The 26,199-nt window shown below is 41.8% G+C and overlaps 1 protein-coding gene across 1 annotated transcript; it reads right to left on the reverse strand.

The window, feature by feature from the left end:
- Positions 1-2,153: 2,153 nt before the first annotated feature.
- bcl2b (BCL2 apoptosis regulator b) lies at positions 2,154-25,782 on the reverse strand. Its single transcript, XM_053330141.1, has 2 exons — positions 24,729-25,782; positions 2,154-5,073 (listed from the first exon to the last, which is right to left on the reverse strand). Exons 1-2 carry the CDS (start codon positions 25,269-25,271, stop codon positions 4,936-4,938), a joined length of 681 nt encoding a protein of 226 aa, XP_053186116.1. The 5' UTR covers positions 25,272-25,782; the 3' UTR covers positions 2,154-4,935.
- Positions 25,783-26,199: the final 417 nt, after the last annotated feature.

Raw genomic sequence — 26,199 nt, forward strand, 5'->3', positions numbered from 1 at the left:
TCACAAATATATCATGTCATGTTTTTGTTTTGTTTTTTCAAATTAGTTGACCTACTACACAGTCTTTTATCCCCTAGTGAATGTAGTGCACCCTGGGAAACCAGCACTGCTTGATGGGAATCATACCTCTACACTACTCTGCATTTTACTACTGAACATATACTCATGTGTAGATGGGTGTGTTAAGTTTAAATAAGTGAAATGATTGTAATTAGGCAAATTTGTGCTCTAACTAAACTTAGACATCCATCTTTGGCTTTGATGTTCACTCAGAGACCAAACCCGACTGTTGAGTTATAGTGTTGCAATAGTTTCCTAATTTTGCATTTTTAAATCATGAATATGAGGAGCCAAAACACTGGAAAAGTAGCTCCACAAAACAAAATTGAAAATGAATTTATGTGGTTTCACTGACATGATTTGTGGTTGGTAGTTCTTACATCACATCTGTCTGCTTTCCAGCTTTCTGGCCACATTATGTGAGATTTGGATGCTTGTCTCAATATTTTTAACCCTAATCCTACCAAAATATTTAACATACAGGGGATTACTGACTGGGGTTCCTGGGGACCCCAAGAAAAAACTACTGTAAGAAACATATCAAAATGTCAACATTTATTCTCAAAACATTGTTAGTCATGTAATTAATGTCATCTGAAAACAAACAAATTAGGACAGTTACAGTTAATTTGCATGTTGTGTGAAACAAAAATATACACTGGTACTTTTCTTTAATACAAATTGCAACTTTTATCCTGAGTACAATCTTTCAACAAAGCCTTTAAAATGACTTAAAGTCAGTGTCCCTACACCCTGATAGGAACAAATTGATAGAGTCATGAAAAATTGTGACGATCGTGACCTGCAATATATTGTCGGTAGGATTAAAAATGGAACCACTGTTTTGCCAGCCACAGACAGCTGAGCAGCCATCACGAGAGGAACAGGCAACTATGTGCCAGAGAGTGCCGGGAAAAAGCTGTTTTTAATTTCAGCTGATCGTTACAGCAGCTGAAGCGTCATGTTCTCTATTCGAATGTGATCTGTGCCGTGAAATCTGCTGCGGCTAAAGCAAAAATGTGCAGAATCTTGGCGCTTCTCTCAAAGTTTCTCTGATCCTTTTGGAGCATTTGTGAAGAACATGTTGGTAACAACCACAAGGTGACACTATAGCACACAGTTCAGGCAGCAAAAATCAGTCTCTACAGGTCATCCCATCATGTTGTAATGAACTATTTCTCATTGAATATTTACATTCCAATATGAATGATTTCTGTGCAGTGCAGTTTTTTTCTTTAATCTCTTTTAAGGAAATGGCCAGATTTCAGATGGAAGTTTTTAAACCAGTGACGGTTGCTTCTAAATTAGGCAAAGGTAGCCTACTGTGAGTGGATCTGATGGACTTCTAAATGAGGGGTAAAACTGGACCAGACTTACTCCAGACAATCCGCTTTGATCTCCCAATCTCCCCTGTGATATCCAGCACTGGGAAAGGCTCCTCTACACCTTGTAGCCCTAAAGCAGAAGAGGCAGGAGGGCTTCACCCTCCTCCCCTCACTGCCCATCTTTCTTCCTTTCTTTACACATACACACATTCACCATCCTTCCACACCCACACTGGACTCTCTTTTGAAAGTCTAGGGCCTGATTTAAAATTCCTCTTCAGAGCGTGTCATGCATTTTATATGCATGGCGAGCAGGGGGAGAGAGAGGAGGGATTGCGTGAGGCTCCAGCCCAAATGAACTTCCCTCTGCTGTTAGTCTCCTCGGGGATATATGCACACACACACACACGCACATACACATACACACACCACCACCACTGTCTTTCACCCCTCTCCCCTCATTTTCTCGCACCCACTCAACTCTTTCAACATTAGTTTTACTGCATCATGCTTTTCACAAATTCTACTGAGCAGCAAGAGTGCCGTAGCCTTTGAAGACAAGTGTGATCAGAACAGAGGCAGCGGGTGTAAAAACCTGGCCGCAGGGCATTTTGGGTTTTTGCACTCGTGTTTAGCAGCGTATGGAGCAGAAGAGGGAGGCTGACAAGTGCAGTGTTTGGGGACAGCTTTGATGTCTGACGGGGTGCGGCTGCTGCTTTTCTTGCACAGTCCTTCACCAGGAGACTGTCACGTTGACACGACTAGGCTCAGAACATAGCTGGAGATAGATAACAGATAATCAAAAGAGTACTGTTGATACACTGCTCTCCACCTAAACATCTCTTATTCTCTTTCTGTTTTGTTGACATGCACACATGCTGACAGACGAAGCTGTGAATTGATAAATAAAAATAAAATGGAAAAAAAAAACAGCAGAAAGCAAGAAGTTGGACTGCAGATGCTTTGAAAAATCTGGTTTATTAGGAACAATATTATCCCCGCTAGCTTATCGTGGATATATCAGTAAACAACAGAAACACATTTCACTTTTTTTTTAAGTGCTACAGGTCTGCAATTATAGACAGAAAACAGTACAGCAACGATAGTGCCTACATTCATAAAATGCACAAAGAATATAAAAATTACAGTATATTGCTGTTTAACTGTTCCTATTCCTCCTCACAAATAATCACCCTCTGCATCTCTTACACACACACCACTGGGAATATCACACACCATCAGCTGTAATAGTGAGAAAAGGTTTAGATCTGGCAGGTCAACATTTTTACACACAAGCACTGAGTTATCATTCCAGCACAAAGTTGATAAAAGTTAAGCGGATATAGTACAGTAACACTAGACAAGCCCTCCACAGAGAGATCATAAAACCTCACTGAATTGAGTCTTGGTGAAGTCAAAGTGAAGCCACATGTATTCTCCTTAAGCTACTTCAGTATTTTTTTTTTTAAGTAAAGGATCATACAAGTTAACTTTGGTTTCCAGCTCTCTAGACCTACACTACTATGAATTTGTGGCAGTTTAAGCTGTAAGTAAAAGTGAAATCAACAGTATAGCAGCCTTAAGCCATTATTAATACGACACAAAAATTCACTTTTATGTTTTTTTGTTGTTTTTGTTATGATAGCAGCCAGAAAAATGATGTAGTTACAGTGTGATTCAATAGGACTGAAAAAGTGAAAACAATTGATTTGTTTAATCAAAGTACTGTTAAAAAAATCTGTGATTTGGTACCTCTCAATAAATAGAAAATGCAATTCCTTTGTTGTTATTTGTTATCTTCTACACCGTTCTGATATAAATATGGTTACACATAGTGATTATTCATCATGTGACGTATCTTTCATTCATGCAGCAAATAAGTTGAAGAGAAGGAATAAAAACTACTTTTGTACAACTTGCTGAACAACAAAATATGTTGGAGCCATTTCGGAAAAATTTCTGTCGGACTGTAACACAAGACAAATATCGATTTAAAGAGGAAAAAAAAAACAGACTGAAAAGGAACCAATCAATGTTGCATTTGCAGCCGGAGAGAAGAGGGACATCTCAGGTTCCGGCACACGGGACACACACTGGCTTAAGTCCTGAACTGAAACCCTGCTGCCGTGGTCTCCCACACAGTTTATCTATGGGCAAGAGAGAGCAAGCAAGTTTTTTTTTTTCTTCTTCTTCTCAGTCCACATCAACAACCGTCTATGTCAGAGTAGATTCTAACATTAAAGAGTCTCTGTGGGGCCTCAGCAGCTGGAGGACAGATGGGTGAACCTGGGTGAGCCCAAACAATCTGACCACAAATGGAGTAAGTGAAGAGTAGCAGAGGTAGAAAATAACAAAGGAGTGATAGATTTTAGAATTACTAGGTGCTAATAGGAAGGCCGGTGACTAAATGAGTTTTTAGGGTAGAGGATCCATCTTGTTCACTTACTTGAGGAATTCACACTTAAAATCTCTTCCATTCATGTTGCTCCCTTCTTAAGATGCTAAATGCATTTTTTTCATTTACCTCGCTCTTTTGTGCTGTGCTCAACATTTCTCTCAGCAACATATAACATTTACAGTATATCTGCAACAACAGCTTTCTTCTTCACATTTCTCATCCTTGAAAAAAAATTCCATTCTCCTCTTTTTGTCTGTTAAAACTACAGGACTTGGGGTTTGGTGTGCTGCAAAAATTCAAACCAACATAAGACTTCTCGCAAACGAGGAATTCTGAAAACTCTGCAAGAAGAAAGCTCAGTCCTCCACTCGGCTAACCCATCCTTTATTAAAGTCCAGAGAGAGTATAATGGTGATGTGTGTTCTGAGTTTCACTGGAGCTGTCTGAGGAGGGAAATCAGTAGACACACACCGCACTGGTTGTAGCAAGCTGTTTCCATTATACATTCTGAGCAGCTGTTGTGTGGAGGAAGTCCTTTGAATGACGGCTGCGGGGGGGGGGGGGGGGGGGGGGTAACTGGAGTCCACAGTTCAAACAGGGTTCTTCACCCTTACAAGCAGGGGCGGGGCCGCGGCCACTTCCTCTCTGGTGTGGGGCGTCGTCATCATTGTCCCTACACCCCCCTATCATCAAGGCCTGCTCCAAATGGAGGTCCCGCATGAGCTCCCTTTCGCCCACATTGACACATGCAACGTCTACACTAACACTCAATGTTCATGCTATAACTAGTACAGAAGCAGGCAGAACGAAACAAAACAAACAAAAAAAGATGCATGCCACTGATCCCTCCTTTCTCCTCAGTTGTGCTCAGCTTAGTCTGATTACATCTAAGCTGCCAGTGTTCAAGATGTCCTTTGCTCTGTACAGGCTGTGCATCTGGTTCCTTTAGTTGTTTTGATTTGTGTCTGTTTTGACATGAAGGGGTGAGGAAGAGGGGAGTTTCTAAGAGAAGGCTTTGAAGAGAGCCAGATTCGGAAGTCTGAAGGTTGTCTCTGAGGGGGTCAGGGGCATCTTTAAAAGGAAACAGAAAAGGAGGAAGAGGAAGAGGAGGGAGGGTTGAGAATCAAGTTGAGCTGATAGAACAGGGCTGATTCACTTCTGCGTAAGATATGCTCCGATGGTGAGGCTCGCTGCCCCGAGTGCAGCCAGACCAAAGACTGTCTTGATGGAGGGCCAGGAGCTACTGAAGACTGAATCCCTCTGTCTGTCATACAGCTCCACAAAGGCATCCTAAAGAGAGAGACAAGAAGAGAGACATGGTTATATGTTGTGTTTAGTTTTCAACAAAATTTCACTCAAGCAGGAATAGAAGTGCATTTGTCTAGTACTATATTCAGGAGCAGATCAATACACATTTGGTACGTGTGAGTATTTATGTGGAATTGACTCAAGCTAAAATAAATGTTCATGTTTGATGAAAAGAACCTAGGGCAACAGTGTGACTCAATGATGTATTTTTAATAGCATTTGGAAAACAATGAAGGTCTATAGAACAGAGGAAGTTATACCTGCCTTCACACAAGTAATTGTTTTGTTTTGTTTTCTTCATGAGCTTTCTCCACAGTTAGAAAAATATACAATATTGAATATAGAATATAGTCGGTTCGCCCAAATCATGAAAAAACACATTCTCATTTTACATTAAGGGTATCTAAGCATGCTGAGAGGCTTGTTTTTTCTCTCTCTCTCTCTCTGTTTCCCCAGATTTGATATAAATATGTCAGTGAAGGTGAAAGGAATTTGTGGTATGTCTAAGAGTCAACAGTCATACACTTGCAGTTTTATGAAGATGTTACCCCCAGCACAATGTTTCTTTGAGTTAAATGTTAATGCCAGCAAACTATCTTGTTCACAAGGACAATGTTAATGTGCTGGTCTAATTTTTACCATGTTCAGCATTTTAGTTGAACATGTTAACATTTGATAATTTTCACTTCACACACAATTTTCACATTTTCACACAGTAAGACTGATGAACATCATTATTTTTGCAGGTATTTAGTCATAAACCAAAGTATTGAAGAAACTGGACTGATGACCTGATGATGGCGCTAAATGAAAAGATAAGGTATCATTGAAGTGATTACAGTTTGTCATGAGGGGAATATGAAATATCTGTAGTGGCTATCTGTATAATTGTTGTTTAATGAATTTTAGTCTGGACCCAAGTGTTGGACCAGCAGACCAACATCCCCAGAGTCATGCGGCTAGTCTAACAATGGTTATTCTTCAATGATCCAAAAAAAAGTGGACACAGATTTTTTTTTCTCTCAGGATTGTTATCCTGAAGAAGGCAGTTTGCCAAAATACCGATCTTCATCTGATCAAATAAAGTCATCTGAGTTCTGAGTGTGCTGCTTTTTAGCTTTTTTAATGTGTGCTTGCAAGCCAGCACGTCAAGAGAGGAGGTGTGTGCTTTCTCTAAATATTTTACTCTTATATCATCCATTGGGATTACTTCTTGGGTAGGAAGTAGCTCCAAAGAGAACTGATCACAGACAAGTCAGTAAATTATCTTCTCTTCTCTGTCTGAAAAGAAAAGTTGCTGATGAATTCTACAACGCTGTGAACACCACATATAACATGTGAGAATGTGTGTTCAGTTCCAAATTAATAAATTCACTTTCAAATTATAGAGATTCAGTTTTTCAATGCAATGATTCAAATTGAACAATACAAGTTCAAATTATGTGTTTGAAATTCAGTTTTTTAATGCAATTATTCAAGTTAAGCAATTCAAATTCAAATATAAATTATTCAAATTCAGTTTCTGGTGGCACATATTTATATAAAACCGACTTTATCAACATGACTAGATACCACTGGAGATAATCGTCAAAATATGTTTTTGTAATTTGAGTGAACTGACCCTTTATGATGTGAATCCCTTCAGCCGTCACCAAATATGGGTGGAAATAGAGTGTTATTACACCCATGCTGCAGGCAGATCCATTACTGATCATCACTTCTCACACCCTCCCACACACAACCTCAGACGCCCCTAAAAAGCATCACGTGCCCAGATACACACACTAAACAAATATGGGAATCACCAAAAGAGCTTATTCGTAACTACACATCTTTCTTTTTTTTCTTTTTTTTTTTTTTTAGCATAAGTGCGAACTCTGCAGCTCTTGGGTATAAATATATTAATGTTACGCACATGCTCATAGGGTGTTCTGCTTCCTGCTGCTTGCTGGAGTTTTCAAAGGAAGACTGTTACAAATTAAGAATGTGTCTGTGTGTACATAAGGAAGGTCTGTTGAGAAAATGCTACGGCTGTGTGTCTAAAACGAGGAAATACAGACATCTGCTCATAGGCAGTGACAGCAGGAACAGCTGGACAGGAAGTCATACTGCTAAGCCCTCCCATACCCCCCCCCCCTCCCCAAACACCACCACATGTTCGAGTAGATTACCAAACAAGAATCGAGAGGTTTAAGTGAGGATATATCAACAGTTTCCTTTTAAATATCAGCTCTTTTATTATGAAGGAAACCACATCAGTAGCAGTATTAAAAGGCTGTGCACTGAAGCTCCTTTGAAGCTTGTGTTTTTAGCTGTAACTTGACCTATCTGTGAACAATAGTGAATTGTTAAGTTTAATTCAGCACAACATTACTGTGTCAGTTCTCATGGGGATCTATTATAATTCTATTTTAATCTGTCTTGATTTGACTCAATTTACCTACAGTAATTATGTTCTGTGTAACTCTAATGCACACATTTTATCTGACACTGATCTAGTAGGAGAAAAACTGGGTTAAGTGTCACATTTTAATACACACTGCTTCAGTTTATCAAACAAAAGCCACAGGACTAAAAAAAAAGAAGAAAAAAAAAGAAGTCATCCATTCTGAAATTCTGTGGGGAGACAAAAGTATTTCCTGTTCCCTCTCCTCCCTTCCTGTCCTGTGGCATTCCTGAGGCTCGGGGGCCATAGTCGGTGACACAGAGGAGGAAGGATCAGCAGATTCTTCCCAGTTTAGGCCCCTCTGGTGTCAACACACACCGTGCTCTAAAATCAGCCGACAATATCTTTAACCACATGGTATTTCCTTTGTTACAGAGCAGTATTTAAAATTATCCAAGGCGAAGAAACTGACAGCAGAGTGTCAGATAGCTTCATTTTGGAGAATGAACAAGCCCTGTCTTTCAGTAATAATACCCACACCTCCTCCCTGCGACTCCCCCAAAGATATAGCTATTAATTAGAGAACAAGCTCTTCAGTCAGACCCCCAGCTGAGAAGAATGTGTTGGTTGGCAAAAACACTGCCTTCCTCTTTTTGTATACACCTACTCCAGGAAAATAACGGATTTTCTGAGGCAACAACCAGCCACTGGCTTGGACAGCAACTATGTGTGACTGACCGTTACTGTAGCAAGGCTCAAAAAAAGGGCAAACTCATGATGCATGTCCTCGATATGCCCCAGACAGTTGGCATAGATTATCATCTATTTAAGTCTGAAACAAAAGCGGGCCAATTACGGTAAGAGGTTCATAAGAGCGGTGATGGATGAATCCACAAGGGCATGGACGGTAATAACTCCAGACTGAGTCAGGGGAGAGCTGGGAAGTAGAGATAGAGGAGAAGGGGGGGGAGGGGGGGGGGTCAGGTGGATATCATGAGACTGAGGCATGCTCCACTTCAGCTCTTGGAACTTTTTCACCCACACGTTAGCTGCCACAGCCATGTGAGTAGTGTGAAAAACAAACCATAGCACTTTCTATTTCTACCTCCCTACCACTCCTCTCTCTCTCTTCTCTCGCTCCTTCAGAATTGACTTGCCATTATGAAAGCCTAAAGAAAAACAACCATAAGCAGCTGACAGAGGAGGGCACAGAGAGTTGCCAAGGACAAGGAAAGGACAAAACATCAGCATTTATCGCATCAACAAAATCCTCCATAACCCTGCAGCAAACCATCTGCTGTTGACAGCAGGTGTGCATCTGGGAAATAAAGTCCAGTTTGCAGCTCTCTACAGTGTTCATTTTTTGGATCAATGCCTTTTAAAAAGGTCACGGCAGCCCTGCAGAAACCAGGGATCCAATTGGGAAATGCTTAGACAGGTTTACACACTCCCTTCCCAACATTTTTACTGCACACAATGAAACCCTCTGAGAGAGAGACGCATACAGAGGAAAAGAGCACTGAGGACTTTAGAGGATCCCATGCTCAGACATGGGGTGGCAACTTGCTGCCCGAGTGTCATGGTTACCCAGGCTGGAAGCTTCACACATGATTTGCTTTTCCCACCAGCGGGAGAGAGCCTGTGCTCGACCTCTGATTTGTTTTTCACATGATTTAAACCTCTGGGTTTTGCTCTGTGTCTTTCTCTCAACACAAAGAGATTTTACACTGTTGTCTTCCACTGATTGGCCTTACGCAATCTTAAGGGCAACAGGAAATACCATACATTTGCCAGTTCCTTTGGGTATCCCCCCTCTGCTATTGGGAACCATCCCTTGCTTTGTGTAGAAGATAATGAGTCATCTTGTGCACTTGGCTAGCTCCGTTAAAACCACAAAGCACTGCTTTGCCAAAACAGAGAAATGATTAGGCAGTTATCTCTGTTTTGGGACATTTCTATGGGTAATTGCGGGCAGACTAAGGCTGAGAGAAAGGGATGTGGGTTAAAGTTCAACTTGTAATTAAAGTGCCTGTTGTGGCTTCGCTGCTATTTTCACCTCTGAACTGAGCTTCTCCCCATGCTCTGTTTATTTCCTAAGCATTCACATGCTAGCATACTTATAATATTGCATACACTGCTGCTGCTGGCCCTCTTTGATTTTCTAATGAGGTTCTTGCAGATTTCTCCTCAGCTAATTAAAGTCAAACAAAACTCCTATTTCAGGAGCCATGGGGGAGTAAAGGGCGGTGAAAAAATGCAAGGAAGGCGTTAATATCCTTTGTAATTGATCTGTTTTGATCAGTTATATCTCTCTCTTTCATTTATTATGCATCATTTTATTTGTTAATGCATACACACATGCAACCCCCCAGCCCCCCCCCCCCCCCCCCCCCCAAAAAAAAAAAACCCACTCCAGACACAATAGGTGACAGGACAGCAACCTCTCGTCTGGCAGCAAGGTCAGCACGAATCTCTGGAGTGTCATCCATTGACCGGCCGTGCAAAAATTGAGATGACGGAGGAGTTTGTTGCAATACTCATTACCCAGTAAATCCCCCTGTGTCAGCGCCACCAAACAGCTTGGAGCTGAGGACACTGAGCTCTTCACTGCACTGTGACAACACTGCAATACTTGGAAACAACAACCTCACAGCAAAATGATGACAGTCAGGATGGAAAGCTGTACATATCCTAAACATACGCCAAGTCAATACATAAACATTTGGTAGCGTACGTCAAGGTGCTGAAGCTGATTTGCATCCTTGCATATCCACACAGACCAATTGATCAATTAGTGGTTCAACAAAAAACTACATATTGCTATTAGGGGATATTCATTCAAAGCAATAATTCATGCTATCCTAAGCTAAGGTAACCAGCTGATGACTGTGGCTTTATATTTCATGGACAAATATGAGAGTGGTATTGATTGTCTCATCTAAAATGAGGAACTATTCCTTTAGGTAATTCTTGGTGAAATGTGACACAAGTTCTGGTTCCAGCTTTTTACATATGAGAATTGCTGCTTTTATCTATTTTTTTAGTATCTGACATTTGGTCGGGCAAAACAAGTAACATTTAATATCAGCTCAGGCTGTGGGAACCTATTTTACTATTTTTTTTTGACATTTTACAGATTGCTCGATTCATTTGGATAAATAATCTGCACACAAATCAATAATAATTGAATGCAAGCCCAATCCAAATGATGGTTACTAATTTCATGGTTTTTCTTTAAGGTAGTGCTGAGATCTTTCTTCACTGTTTTTTCAATTACTCTAGTGTATACTTCCAAAGCACGATTTTTACACAAAATATAAGTTTTAATTTGTGACAACATAACACACATTCCATGAGAAACCTTGGAAGTTGAAGAGCTGGACCAGCAATCAACATGCACAGCATTTAAAAATAGTCAAACAATACGGAAACTGTGGAGTTATCTTGGTCTGATGAGAAAGGAAGATCAAGGGAGATAACCTTTTTAATTTCCTCCCCCTCGAGTGTCACTGAAAACTCAGGTTTATACTTGGCAATAGAGTCATTACATTGTACTCGACCATAAAGGGAGAACCAATTTTGACGTTGGATGCGACCCTAAAGGCTCATAAATATTCACATTTCCATCAGCAGCACCGGCAGCATTTGTGTGTTTACAAAACAGCTCACTCCGCCTGTGGGTGTTGGCATGCTCCACTGGAACGTGAAATGTGATCGCCAGTACATCACCCACACTGCTCGTGACACTCCTCTTTTTTTTTTTTTTATTGTCTCCATTATTCATTGTCTAAACTGACAGATTAATGAGAATTGTAACTTTACACATGAGACTTTGGTTTCTTTGGAGATGAATAACGCTTCAGTAAACCTGGTTTTATCCCATTACGGAGGCAGGAGAGGAGAACCGCTGCAGTTAAACCGTCCAATTTGTGCAGCAGCTCCTAGTATTTCTGGGTTATTTTGGGGTGAGAGTACAGACAGATTTTGAGTTGAAAAATATTTTGATCTATTCACTTGACCTTGACTAGACAGTTTTATGATCCGCATAGGCTGTTTATTCTTGTTGAGCCCATCGATTTGTATTGAACAGCTTTGATCCAACATGAAATGGTAGGACTGGATGACCTTGCTGGCTAAGAGTGAGGTGAGGATAAGTGGATGGATGCAGATTGTGTTTGCTCTTGTCACCTGCCCTCCCACCTCCTCTCCTCCTGCTCTTGTGGTTTATCGGCATCTCTGCACACCTTCTTGAAGCTCAGAGTGTATCATTTTACAATCAGTCGCTTCAGCATGCAGAGCAAAGAGACATCAAAGGATAGGGATGGCAGGCTTTTCTCTCACAGTAAACCAGACATCAGCAGCTCAGTCAAAACCTTGCTTTCATTATTTAAAACAAGATACTCCTCTGATTTTGACCTTGAAACCTATTTCAGTCTTCACAATTGCCAAAACATGGGGCACAATGACTCGCTCAAAAAGACACAATGCAACTAAAAAGGGGATGTCTGCCTCTTCTGAGGATGTCTGCAATGAGCCCATCTGGCCCTCAGCGGAGGAGGAAGTGACAGAATCGAGCCGGACGGAGCAGCATGACTGCTGTGCTGCTATAAATACCGAGAGCCTTCATCTCAGCTCTCAGTTCAGGGCTGCCCAATCTAATAAAGCTCCTCTCATGTTTGCTGCTTGGCCCCGTTTAAAAGGCCACTGATGACGTGAAAAGCAAAGGAGAGAATAGAAAAAGGGGTCGCTGAGTCATCATCCACACTTGCAGAGGGTGGTGTGTTTGGAGTGCATTAAACCTGGGTTGAGAGGCTTTCCAGTAAAGACAGGATGTCTGGCATTTGGGCATCTAATAGCTCCAAGGAAGCCTTGCATAGAACATCAGCTGCAGTAGTGGTGTGTTTGTGGCTTCAAAAAATCCATGTAAGCAGTGTGAAAGCCAATAAATATAGTCCGTTTTGCTGAGATAAATAGATGTGTATAACTGTCCATTCCTGGGCTGCTTCATTCAATTGGTACTCAGGAATGCGAGGGTGCTCGTATTAAGAGCCACTTGGTAAATGAAAGTAGTATCAATGGCATTTAAAATATGTAGTCAGTGGACAAAGAGGCAACGCAATGCTTCACCCCACAGTTAATGATTAGACATTGAGATAAAACATTCACATTTTTAACTGCTTTAAATCAGCATTGAATTGCTATGTACAGGAACAAGAGCACCACTTATTTTGGCAAAACAAGGCTGAGGCTGATTGGTTCAGAAAGAAATCTCTGATAGAGACCGTGGGAACCAGCAGATTCCCAGGTGGCCTGTTGCTACTCATGTGACAAACAGAGCCCATGGGAGAAGCTCATTTCCTGTGACAGGGGCGGCACGCTGCCTCAAGCCTTAAAAGTCATATCCACTGACCCCTTAAGACCTCAAGACCACACAACCACCATCCCAACAGGCAACTCCGGTGGAGCTGAAAATAGACCGGGTGATGTGAGCCAAAGACGACTACTGTATAAGGAGTAATGAATGGGATGTGTGGGAACACCATCTGTAGCGGGGCTTCATACTCGATGCAATGTGGTGGTGATTGTTCTGAACTTTCCAGAGAAATGAAGTCATTTGGTTTGGGATTTTCATGAAATGAGCTTTTTCTCCATTGTTGTGGTTTTGTGTGCTTGTTGTGCATCAAAGCTTTTTTGTTTCAAAGCCTGATGTAACAGAATAACACAATCCTGATGTGAAAAGGGCCTTTTTAGACATGAGTGACTGGCTACCTCTTTGTAAAAGACCTCAACAGCTCAGCGAGTGTTAAGTCACTTCCTGTGCCAGACGCTGTGGGGATGACATCACTGTCTGGTTTGAGACTATAGCTTCTCTGTGGTAGAGCCAAGTATGGGTAAATCACAGAGTCTGTGTGGGTAACTAGGGAAAGACTAGAGGCAAGCCAAACATGTAGTCATACTAATACCGTGGAGAAAGGGAGGGGGAGCAGCAAGGGAGAGCTACAGTTGGTTAGATACTGTAACTAAGAGATTTGTATTTGTTTTGAACCATTAACTGACTCCTAAATCTGAGCTCCAAGTCTAGGAAAAAGCATGGCGTAACAAAAATGGGAATGTTGTGATTTTTCCTTTGATGAAATCCCAACCTATCCTTGTAATTTAGTCAGCACTGCCAGACTAGCTGAGCGTAATAACATCTAATAGAGAATTAAACATGTCAGTAAAGGAGAAAGTAGTGGAACATCAAAAGCGAGATGCCCAGTGCCTCACGTAGTCTCCGCTTTCATCCAGGAGACATTGTGTAAAGCCAGCCGCTAAATGAAAGCTTGTCAGTTTTGGCAACAAGATATTGTAGCAGTTTACGTGATTGGCGTACATGGGGCCAGGTTTCAGGTTTGTTCTCCGTGTACCCATGTAAATGAGAGAGGCCGCAGTCTGGGAAAGGGCACGCTGCAAGCAGAGCACAGTACAGCAGGCAGATGGAGGATCTCAGATGTCCCATAATGTCGGAGAAAACAATAATCTGTTTGATGAGAAGCTCCCTCAGGAACACCTTTTGAAGTGGAAAGAAGAGGAGCTGACACGCTTTGAAAAATTTCCACTAAATCATAATAAAAGCAGTTCTCATTGACTGTTGTCATATTTGCATCAGGAACTTAAAAAGAGAAGACGCAAAGAAAAACTCAACATGGGAAGGAAAGCAGCTTTCCCACAGACTGAGGACTGAAATTGTGCAATGCCTGACAAAACTTCTCTATCCTGCATGGAGCATGAGGTCATTTTGAAACAAGGGAAGGGGAAGTCATTATTATTCTTACACAATTCAACTTCCGACAATGATATGTAAGCATATATCCCAATACGTCTTTTTGTCAACTCCGTTACAGGCAATCTCAGAATGAAACCCAGACACTCTTTGACAAGAAAACTGTTCCTCCTTCCTCCTTCCCCCTCCCCTTTCTCTTTTCAAGCTGGGAATACTGGGGAAAAGTTCAGTGACCCCTCTCAAGCAACCAGCTGATTTTCATCCAGGCTGGGGGAGAGGAATGAGAGGAATGCATTGATGTGTGGAAACAAACAACTGCACTGTTCACTCGAGAGGCCTGATATGAGACAGAATGAACCTTAAGATAACCAGCAAGGAACACAGCTTCACAACACGCTTGTATTATGTAATAAAAGAACTAAATCCAAACACTTTTCAGTGATGGATGAATGTAATTAAAGCCCAATCAACTATATAAGGACTAGGGGTTTGACATTATTTCTATTCCCTTGCTGGTCCTTGTTTCCTTTATGTCTGAGTTCAATGTGACTCTGAGAGACCTTGGAAAGAGCTATGTTGAGCATTATGTTGTAAAAGACTGATTGTTTGAACTATCTAGAGCAGGTTGGCTCACATCTGAGCTGTGTGACCTTCCCTGTCTGTGTGCAGAGACCAAAGGGAAACAAGCACAGCCGACCTGATGAATGATAATAAGTTGCCTATTGTGACAGTGAAGGTCTGGTGTGAAAATGTGTGGAAAGCTAATAAGGCACATGCCAGTTTTATAATAGAGGTTTTTTTTTTTCATCATTTACTCCCTGGAATAATCCATGGAAAATGTCATTAGTGAGTTGAGTAGTCTTGATGCTGATGTATGCTGAAGATTAGAATATTCTGCTTCAAACTGAGACTTTACATCATACAGAAAATATGTATGTAGTGTCTATGTTGAGCTGTGATTGCTGAAAATGTTCTTCTATATTTCTGATTCATGCTATGTAATGCCCATGTGGATGTTGCACGAGTACATTCCTCTGCTTTCCAGTCAGCAGATGTATCAGCTGAGAATCAGATGATTGTTGAGTCAGATGACTTTAACAAGCAAATTCATCCAAGTTTTCTCTATAAATGTTTATGAAGTCAGCTAATCTATGTCTCCCATTTTCTTTTTAACAGCATGAACTCCAATTAAAAAAAACATTTGGTGTACTAACTCCATTTTGCTTTGCTCTTTCAACCCTGCTGGTGACCTGTTCATACTTTTTCCATACTTTCTCAAGCAATTACATTTGGCTGTAGCTGATGTGGCAATCAGAAGTACTGGACTGCCTGTTTATAGCTTTATAAATCTCCTCTCGTTGCCACTCAATCTCTTCCTCCCCCTCCTCCTCTTCCTGCTCCTCAACCCTGTTAGCCTCACCTTCTGATCAAAGACACCTTGTGAAGTCCAACCATTTCAACCAGGAATCCAGGAGGAACACTGTGTACTCCCATGAGTGCAGGAATGTGGACTCACATTAATTCAAATCAAGAAACAGCCAATGTCAAGAGGTCTGAGTGCCTGTCCTGATAGATAGGGTGGTATCAGAAAATGAGCTTGCAAAGTCAGCTGATTATGTGCACTTGGTGACAAATGAAAATTCTTTTCACGGTGATATACTGAAAGTCTGTTGATGAAGAAGAGAGAAAATAGATCGTTTTTGGGCTCTTTCTCCTTTTTTTCCCTTTTTTCTAACCACCAAATGCCATAAAATGTGAAAGATAAATGAAGCACTTTATAGGTCAATTTTCAGAGTTGATTAAACTGGTTAGATTTGCAGACATGGTCCTCGTCTAGACATGTCACAAAGTTAACAGTCCTCTATAAAGCAAAATGGCGCCTGACATAACTGAATCCAGGCATCATAAACATTTGCTCTGACATAAGTCAAAAGATGACTGCATCCTTACAATACCTATACCTATACAAAACCTTAAATCATTACTGTATTGTCAAGAAAATACCAAAAACACTAAATAAAATACCTAAGAAGAAAAGGAATCACTGTCAGTTGTCCTATTTTCAACTTCCCCTGTTTTCTTTGAAGTATCTGTCATTATTTGAAGTTGTAATGACAGCTCAACAACCAATTAACGGCAGCACCGTCAGAGTCGACCCAGTGAAATTGATGTAATATAACACCACAGCAATATTGGGTATGCCCCTGCTGGCGTGATATTCCTGTCTGAAGTAGCATGCAATGGCAGTCGTCTGAAAACAGCAGGGGTTATCCCTGACAGTGACAAAATGTCTGTTCAGTGCAGAATTTGGTTGTAACTATGGGAGGACGGCAAGGGTTTAGCATGCTGAGGAGTTTCATGTAAGTAGAGTTTAGGTGATCGCTGCCCTGAAACACTGCAAAGCAGCAGCAGCAGCAACATTCCCTTGGCAATGCTTTTATCTTCCGAACATCAGGGGTGTATCATTTTCTCTGCACCTCAAACTTAATCAGTCATCATCAAAGGTGACTGCCAACAGGGCGGTGCTGTGTGAGCTTTGCCAAGAGGGAGAGCCCCCTGGTTGCCATGCACCAGCCAAGAGCCAAAATCATAAAGGTGCTAAAACATGGGTCTTCTTCAAGGTCTTATCACAGAGACACTTTTATCTTTGGCATGGATTTCAATACATCATCTGCACAATCTGATATACATCTATTTAAAGACACTGTTTCGCTGCCTTAATTGAGCCTTACATAGAGATACCAACATAAACCATCTGAAATGCCCAGTCAATGCAACATAGTCAAAAGTGATATCTGAGCAATGGCTGACCTCACTTAGTGTCCACTGAAACAGATCAGATTTCCTGAGGGCTATTTGCTCTGCTGCCAAAAATCACATTGCGCAGTGGGTGCAGACAATTATTTATCCCAGACCTCCATGGGACGAGGCAGAGAAATCTATTTACTAATCTATTTTTTCATATGTATTATCTGGCTGCTGTCACTTTTTGGGAGGCCATGTACTCAACATTTCAGAGAGGAGCCAATGCTGTTTGTTAATGGCCAGTGCTGTGGCTAGTTGCAGCGGGAAATCCCTGTGGAAATGGTAGTGGTGTGTGCAAGTGTGTTCATATGTGTGTGTGTGTGTGTGTGCAGAGGCTGGATGGCACAGTGAACAGGAAGCAAGGCACCCCGGGGCCATCTGCTCCCTGCCATGGCTCACATGTCACCCTGTGACAACACAGCATTATTGATTCACACCACCACATCCGCTTTTGTGTGTACACGCTGATGTACCACAGTACATGTGTGTATGCATATGTGTGTAAGTGTGTACACAGCCATTTTGTGGACAGCAAATAATTGATTTGCACCAGTACATCCGCTTCTGTGTTTGCCTTCCTGTGTGTGTATACAAACTATATAAACCTTTAAGGTTTAGTTCACCCAAAGACATATTATCTGACTTGCTGTATTGGCTTTCTGTAAGGTTTTAAAACTACACTTATCTATATTTTTATATCAGCAAACAGCCAAAAAGTTTGGATAAACCCACTACAGCAACCAACTGGTGAACCCCGTGGTACACTTAGCAGCTAAAGAGACAGATAGTTTGTCAGGAGCTGATAGAAATCTGACCCCAAATTAATGCTAATATATGTCTGTAATTGCTGGATGTGCAAAAAGGCAACTGTTCGCTAAGATGGTCGCACAATCAGGGGATAATATGTCAGTGCTGTCTTTACAGTTTGTTCTGTTGCCCCCAAGTGGCCAAAAATAAGTTATTACTGCATTGAGATTTTTCTGTCATAACTGCAAGATGATAGAGGTGAATTAATTTTTGTTTGTGTTCATCGTAACAGATTCAAATTAAAAACCCCTCAACAGCAATATTTTTGGTACTCTGGAAAGACCATAAACCTTGCTGCCAACCTTTTTTGCACTGCTTGGGGTGAGCTCTTTTTCTCCGTGATTTAGGTGTATTGACGTTTTAATGGCTATTTGGGTTACGCTATGCATGCAACAGCCTTTCTCTATGTGAACAGGAAAGTAAATTAAGAGACACTCCCAGCTGTGTATCCAACAGTGGCCATTGTTGCACTAGGAATTAATTGAGAATATCAAATCTGTTTAAAAAACCCTTTTGGGGATTTGTCCCAAAAATATCTACAGTAGCAAGACAATGGGAGGAACCATTTAACCTTGCCCTATATTGATATGCTGCACAGCTTGCAAGGGTGTGCCCAATGGCAAAGTCAACTAGTGTCTCAGTGGGCTCCTCATTATCCAGCTCCCACTATGACAGGAAAGGTGGAAAAACTATTTTATCTGTGCCTCAAATGGTTCATTAGGAGTTTTTTTCCACACAGTTTGGCAGTGGGTTTCTGATACGAACATGATAATTGCACAGAAGCAAACAGGGTTGGGGATTTATGTGTAACATAACAATTAAAGGACCACATGGGAGCAGTGATGGTACCACATCTATATTTAGAGGCTTCTCACATGTCCCTGCATTTTTCAGGGATCTGCAACGTTACCTGACACTGAAAGCCAGGTCTCAGGGTATTAGTGTGTTGTTCGTGTGGGTCCGTTGTTGTGTGCATGGAGGGATTTGGCACGTGTATGTGTACAAATAAGTGGAGGGGTTAGATGCAAACAGAGGAAGAAGGATTTTTTTCTTTTAAAAGAAGAGGGAAAAAGAAGATGTTATCTCTTGACTGGAGTGCACACAGCCTTTAGGGTTCTACTTGATGGATATCCATTTAGTGTCTGAGTTTATCTGCTTTATGTATTATTCATCAGTGTGTGTTCTGACTTGGATGGAAGTACCTTTAAACAGCTCGGGCACGTGTCCCTCATGAAACAGGAAAACAGCAGGTTGAGGTGATTACGGATTTAGACAAAATAATAAAAGGAAACACAATCATATGGGTCAATTCACAAACACACATACGTACACGTGGTTCCTAATGTACACATGTACCTACATACAGAGAAATGTGAAAGACTAAATAAAAAAACAAAAACCGTGCTCACGTCAGCACGCCAACCGCACACAGTGGCTCCTAAATGAACTACGCTCAGCTGACATGATCACCCAACAAAAGAGCAAATTGCCCACACCCTTTACTGGCCACTCAGGAAAGAAACACCCAGTTCGTCTCCATTATTTATTTACAGTCGCAGTTCCCCAACAGACATTCCTCCGGCTCTCCTGAGGAGGCCCAGAAATAAGCACACAGGACAGGACAGGGTGGAGGGTCTCTGGGGAGAGGCGAGGTCGTGGAAACAGGCACAGCTTTCACAAAAGCACCAGAAGTGATGTCCCTGAAACTGTAACAGAAGAGTATTTCTGTGCTAATCTTTGCTGCTGTTAAAGTGATCTGCACACACAGCGAAGGTTGCACATTTCTGGCGTGCTCGTGAAATGCTCAGCATGTATGGAATGGTTAAGATGGCGTAAACATGACATAAAAACAAGGAGTGTCATGCTAAGCTGTAAAGACAAAAGATGAACTCATCAGTTTAACCATACATTCATATAATGAGATTTTAAAAAGTCTTTTATTGAGATGAATTTAGTTTTAGAGAGACAAAACTGTCAGTTTCTTCACGCCAACCTTCTATTATTATGACTGACAGTATGTCTCGAACTCGAGGATCAAGATGAGCTTATTGGCAGAAAATACAAAAAACAGAGATGCAGTTCAGATTTTGAATACAGAGCTAAATTATTTATTACGTGGCATCAAGCTACAACTAAAGCTTGTTGTTATTTTATGTAGTGAATATCAGCCTTTCTCTAGCTTTAAGAAAATGTTTTTTGGTGAAAATGCCTATAAAAAGTTTGAATTTTTAATCATTTATTTTTGTAAACAGTTTCATAGAAACCTACTATAATGAAAATTAGTGCCACAAAACTTCACAAATAGCAATTTTTGAGTAAAAAACATCATGTCCACATCATTCAGTGCCCTAGAATGACTTCTGAACACACATGCATGCAGGTATAGACATGAATAGACAAATGATGTCACTTTCTTCAATGTCAAAGTGACGATAAAAGTGAAATTATGTCATGATATGTGGCTGTGGTTCAGATACAAGGAATCTCAGGGAACAAAAACTGACTGAAGTAGCCTCCTTATTGTTGCTCAAACTGCAGCTTAAGCTGTAAAGGGTTAACTTTCCAAAGTATTCAACACACGTGAGTGTTTGGAACAAAGGTCTTTGTGCTTTGAGCATCTCAGAGGCACAGATAGCAGAGAGACTTGAGATCTCTCCGGGCCTTCTCCTGAAAGAAAGTATTCATGTCAGACTGATTCACAGAGTTACTGCCCTGAGCTGCCTGCGTCTGTAGGAAATGTTTCTGACATTACAGTTGCCGGGCTGACGGGTGTAAACACAGCGGCAGATGGTGAGCAACCGAGGCCTGTGCAGCAAAAGGGGTACAGTGCAGGGGGGAAATCTTGGCTGCTTCAAGCCACACTGAGCTCTTTTATGGTGTACAGTCTCCATTACAGCACTGAGAGTCCACATGAAGCCATAACATAAGTTGTTGAAATCTCCAGCCTTAGTTTAGTGCTTTTTGCTCTGTTTTGTAATGATGGAGGGAAGGAAAACCCCCTAAAATTGTGTTTGCATGAGTAATCATTTATTCGTTTGATTGCTGGAAACAAGAATGCAGAGTTTGTCCCACACTCTAATTTGTGAGGCCCGGATGATAAACAACTACAAATCAAGAAATGAAAAAAACCCGAAACAACTGCAAGCAGAGTGAGAGGAGGAAAGGATGGATCAGTCATAACTTATACAGCTCGTTATACTGTAAAAGCGCGTGTCCTCAAAGATGGATCTCCTTTCATTGTCAATGGAGACATGTTTTTGTTAGGAAAACAGTTCAAAGTCATGGAAAGCGAAGCCTTAAAGATTCCTTGAATGGTGCCACATAGTGTTGGCTTGTGTTAAACAGATTTAATATGCATCTTGGAGACACAAATTGAACATAAGTGAGATCTCATTGTGAGGTCTTTTTTCTCTCCTGTGAATGTTTGCATGTGCCTCCTTTGTGAGTCAGTTTGTTTGGGTTTTTTCCCCCCACTCTGCCGACATGTCACCTATATGGAGATTAATGACTTCCTCGCTGTCCCAGATCCACTCAGCCTCAACGAGGGACGAAAGGGGTGCAGCCAGATGCCCACAATACCATGGCAACATGCAGGTCCCACCCATCGACTAGCAGATTGTGACCAGGGAATCCCCCACAGGATGGACCCAACCCAAGCCAGCATACATTGTCTTCACACACACACACACAGAAATAGGCTACCTGGATGGCAGCATTCCTCAGACAACATGATACTACTGTTTGAGACTTCAAAAAGGGTTTCCATGTGAATTAACTCCTTCCTTCCCTCTGCTAAAAGACATGAAGAACTCAAAACACAAAAAAGAAATGATTTCTCAATGTCATCTGTGAAGCAGTTCTCACTGTTTTTCTCCAGAGCACAATTTGGCATTTAGCACAGCGCGACCCCTCCCTCTCGTCAAATGTCTGAGGTCAAACATATAATTTCAGAAGTCGGACGCCGTCTGCCACACTTCAATCACTTGGTATTTACAGAGAGCACCTGTAAATAAACACAGGTGCACAACATGTGGGTGAGGCTGAAGCCTAGATGCAATCCTCCCCTGATGAGTGCAATTTCTGTCACCACAAAGGATGAATTCATTCAGGTGGAGGGTGTTCGGAACAATGAAAGGATAGTGTTTCAGGAAAGTAATCAGTGCAGAAAGGGAGCTGGGTTTTACAAATACAACGACTGCTTTGTTATTTCTACAGGGCAGATAGTTTTTTTTAACTAGAGTATATTTGACTCACCTAGACTCAACAACGATTAGTGGGCACTCCTATTTTTTAAGATTTTATCACGAACAACAGGAAACAGTATGGCTGATAGAAAGCTGTTTCCACACCACTCTCACATGTCAAAATGTCAGTGATAGGTTGATTAGGCCCCAACTTTTGTTTTAAGAGTGGCAGTCACCTCTTACACACAATAACACAATGGTCACAGCAAGTGACCACAAACACAACCTGTCTAAACACACATATAATGATGTTTACTCAGTTTCTTCATTGTTAGGTCAATCTGTGCAAACCATCAAGCAAAATAATGTCTCTAAAAAAAAACAAAAAGCTCATCAGAGAGGTGAGGGACTGAAATGATTTCAGTTTCTAACAGCCACCTGACAGATGGTGGAAGAGACTGGCAAAGTGTATATGACCCAAAACAGATAGAGTCACTTAGCAAAGTCCAATATAAGCAGATTTGATGTAGAAATGCAGCACAAATACTTTATAATGATCACAAAGACTTCAAAACCAACTAGCTGTCAAATTAGTAGCAGTCATTGTCCAATCCAAACAAGGCTGCAGATACTTCTGAGGAAACAGAGGTCATGTTTTAGTTTTTTTCCCCCTGATAATTTATTTTCGAAACCAGAGAGCCAAAATTCAGTCCACTCAAGGGAAGTGTCTGATAAGAAATGTCAGATATTCGGGCTGTAAATTCATAATTTAGGAAGAGGTCAGAGCACAATCGACCAACTAAATTGTCATCTGCACCAAAGAAACATCCCAATCTCTAAGGTACAATAGATGCTCTTTAAAAGCATTATTTACAACCAAACAACCCTCTTTGGCACATGCTGAATAATACAGTGACTTTAATTATATTTGAAAGACTAGTCAACAAGTCAATACACACTGAGAAACTGGATTTCAAAAACGCAATCAAGAACACAGACAAAGCTCTGTGTCTGCAGTCTAGATGTCTGGTAATAACTGAAACACACACCTCAGGAAATTCCCCCACCTGACAGCCGTTCAAATTAATATAAATCAACATCAGTGTCTGTCAGACTCCAATATGTCTCGGTTGAAGCTCCGAAGCATTCAAATCATAAGTACACATGAGCCAGTGATAGAATATTCTGTTTTAAATTGTTTTAGAGCCAAAATAATCTGGTTGAGAGGACATCCACCAAACTGACCCAAACTAGGAGCACACGCTTTTGAATAATCCTGAATAATCCATTGGATTAAAAGACTATGCTCTTTCTCTCTCCAGTGAATGCAGAGCAGCAGAGATACAGCCATCTCCGCCCAGCTGGAAAACACACTCTTTGATGACCTACATTATTGTACAGTGGGCACACAGTAGGCTCCAGAGACCTAAAGCAGGAATCTCAGCAGCCCAACCTACGCCAGCTTCAAGGCACAGGTTTAAAAAGCAGACAAAAGAGTTCCAACATAGATGCACAAGAGGACTGCATGTTAAACACAGTGGCTGCAGATTAGCACTCTGTGTTCCTGGAGGGCCCTCCTTCTGTTGCCTGCCTTTGATATGTGGCACAACCTGTCACCTCCAGGGGCAAAGCAGACTCAAGGGGAATGTTAAACGGTCCTTCCCTTTGAGATGAAATGTTCGATATGAATCATTGATGACCACCCCCCTTCCACATTCTTACACCTTCAGGCTAAGATAACTGAGCAGCAGCACAAATGTTATTCTCTCATTAACGGCACCCCTGCTAATTAGAGGCTAATTCATGGCAGATTGGTTTAATGGCTGAACAGCAGCTGCAGAAAAGAAGAATTATTGCAAACGATTATATGATATTGCATGCTTATTTCAGTTTTATTTCCTTCTTGAATGTGTGCACCTGTGTAGGCAGGTAAATGTGGTGTGTAGATGCCTCTCCTCATTAATACTTGGAGCTTATGTGTCATTTAAAATGTGCAGAAAATGGCACTGATAGGTGAACTCTGTCCAGCCATGCCTAGAGGCCTTAACACATTAATTCAATAGTTTTCTGTCCGCTGACATGTGCCTGGCCTTCTCCTTCCAGCTAGAACCATGACCTACTGCATCACATCACACTAACACTAGAGCAATTTACTGCATACAGCTTCAGAAAACAGGTAAAGGCTAAAATTGCCATTCAGTGATTTCTAATTGGATGCATTAAATACTCTTTTTGTGAATTTTATCTCCCTCCTTATTGCATCGATCTGTCAGCTTTACCTCAAGACAGCTGCGTGGCTACCACTGTCTTTCCAGTTGACAGGGCGGGATTTATATTAGAGCGTCGGGAGGTGTGACAGAGCAGGCTGTCTGATTGGTCAGATACGTTTGACAGCCAACATGAACATCAAATCATGGCAGTGCACTACTGAGGCCGTCCATCTGGAAGGTTTGCGCTGTAGTGCGTAATGGGCACATAGAGAGCGCTGTGGGTTGTCATTAGTGATCAACTGAAATTATGGTTTCGATTTCACATGCCATGATCAGAATACACCTTCTGATCTCAAGCAGACATTTATACCCCAGATGAATTCACTGGTTAAAAACCTCCTCAACCACAGCAGCAAAGGAGGACTTTTGCGCCCCCGTGGCACACTACTGCTAACCGCTCAACTACACGGCATCACACCTACCCATCCCCCGTTGTCTTGTATCCAGCTGTAAAGAGATCCATTTAAATACTCCGTCATCCAGTCCGCGATGTTGTCCACCTGCGATGTCATCTCCTCCTTGGCCGCACACTCCACGCACACCGTGCTCCCGAACTCGAAGAAAGCGATAATCCGGCCCCAGTTCACCCCGTCCCGGAACAGTTCGTCTATCACCTCGGCGAATCTCCTCTGCGCCGTGTTGGAGGTGAGATACAGCTGCCGCGACATCTCCGTGAAGTCCGGCTGGTATAACCTTTCAAGTTCATCTCCAGCCTCACGCAGAACTCTGTGGATCGCGGCGTGCGGGTCGGACTGGGGAAGCCGCTTGCAGAGGTGGGGGATGCTCTCGTTTTCGGGCCCGGTGCTGGCTTCACGGCACCGGCGCACCAAAGTGGGGGCAACTACTGACCCATTATTAGCAGCGTCTTCATCTCGGACATCATCAAATCTCCACACGTAGCCGCGTTTTGTAAGTTTATGGCAGATATACTTTTCTACAATATTGCGATTATACTCGTTCGCCATTACGGCTTAATTTGGCACTTTGTATTTACAGAGGGTGTCCTAAATAAAATGCATCGTGACCAAATGTGTGCACTGTACACTGCTCTGCACAGGCTTCTTCAAAAGTCGATTATATTCGAATATAACCGATGCAGCGCGTAATCCCACACATGGAGCAAATGCTTCGTGAGTTGAAGAAAATCCCCGGAACAAAACTGCGCATGAAAAAAACAAAACCCAAAACGTCTTAAAAGTCAAACAATAGTGAGTCCATGTCAGCAGCAGTCTTCATTTTCCGAATCCTTGGAGGGACACTGGCGACCTTCTCTTTGCATAGAATCCAATATGCGGAAGAGGTTGGAGTAGTGCTGATCTATTCCTGTGCACATCACCCAGACGGGGAAGTGTTGCGACTAAAAAACATGAATGAGAGCAAAAGTTGTACGCGCTTAAAGGGGCATTAAACGCCGCCAACTGTTCTAGCACCGTTTACGCACAGCCTGGTGCGGGACTGTGAGCCAGACAAGGTCGGACTGAGTCCTCATCAGTCCACGATTTCTCCTCATATCCTCTTCAGCTCCCTGCCCACCTAGTGGCTCTCTATAGCGAAATGTTCTTGACGTCATACGCTGCGCTCGGAGACTCCAAGTGCACATGAAGAACTGCAGTAAAAATCACTAATAGCTCATATTGTCATAATTGCTTACAATCCATCAATTTTATGACTGAATACGAGATAAAAATGTACAAAAATTACAAATATAGGGTTCTCATTCATTTAGCTTCTTATTAAGACTTGTGCAAAAAAAGCTCTAAGATCCTGTTTAATTCATGAATGCAGGAACGTCCCATTCTGAAGGGCTGCTTTGATGTGGTCCAGCCACCCCCTTGTGGATGGGCCTCTAAACCTGCAGTGCAAAAATTAATTCAGGTTCTCTCTTCTCTCCGA

Source organism: Scomber japonicus, chromosome 12 (genome assembly GCF_027409825.1).
Source record: "Scomber japonicus isolate fScoJap1 chromosome 12, fScoJap1.pri, whole genome shotgun sequence".
In the NCBI taxonomy this organism is placed as follows: domain Eukaryota; kingdom Metazoa; phylum Chordata; class Actinopteri; order Scombriformes; family Scombridae; genus Scomber; species Scomber japonicus.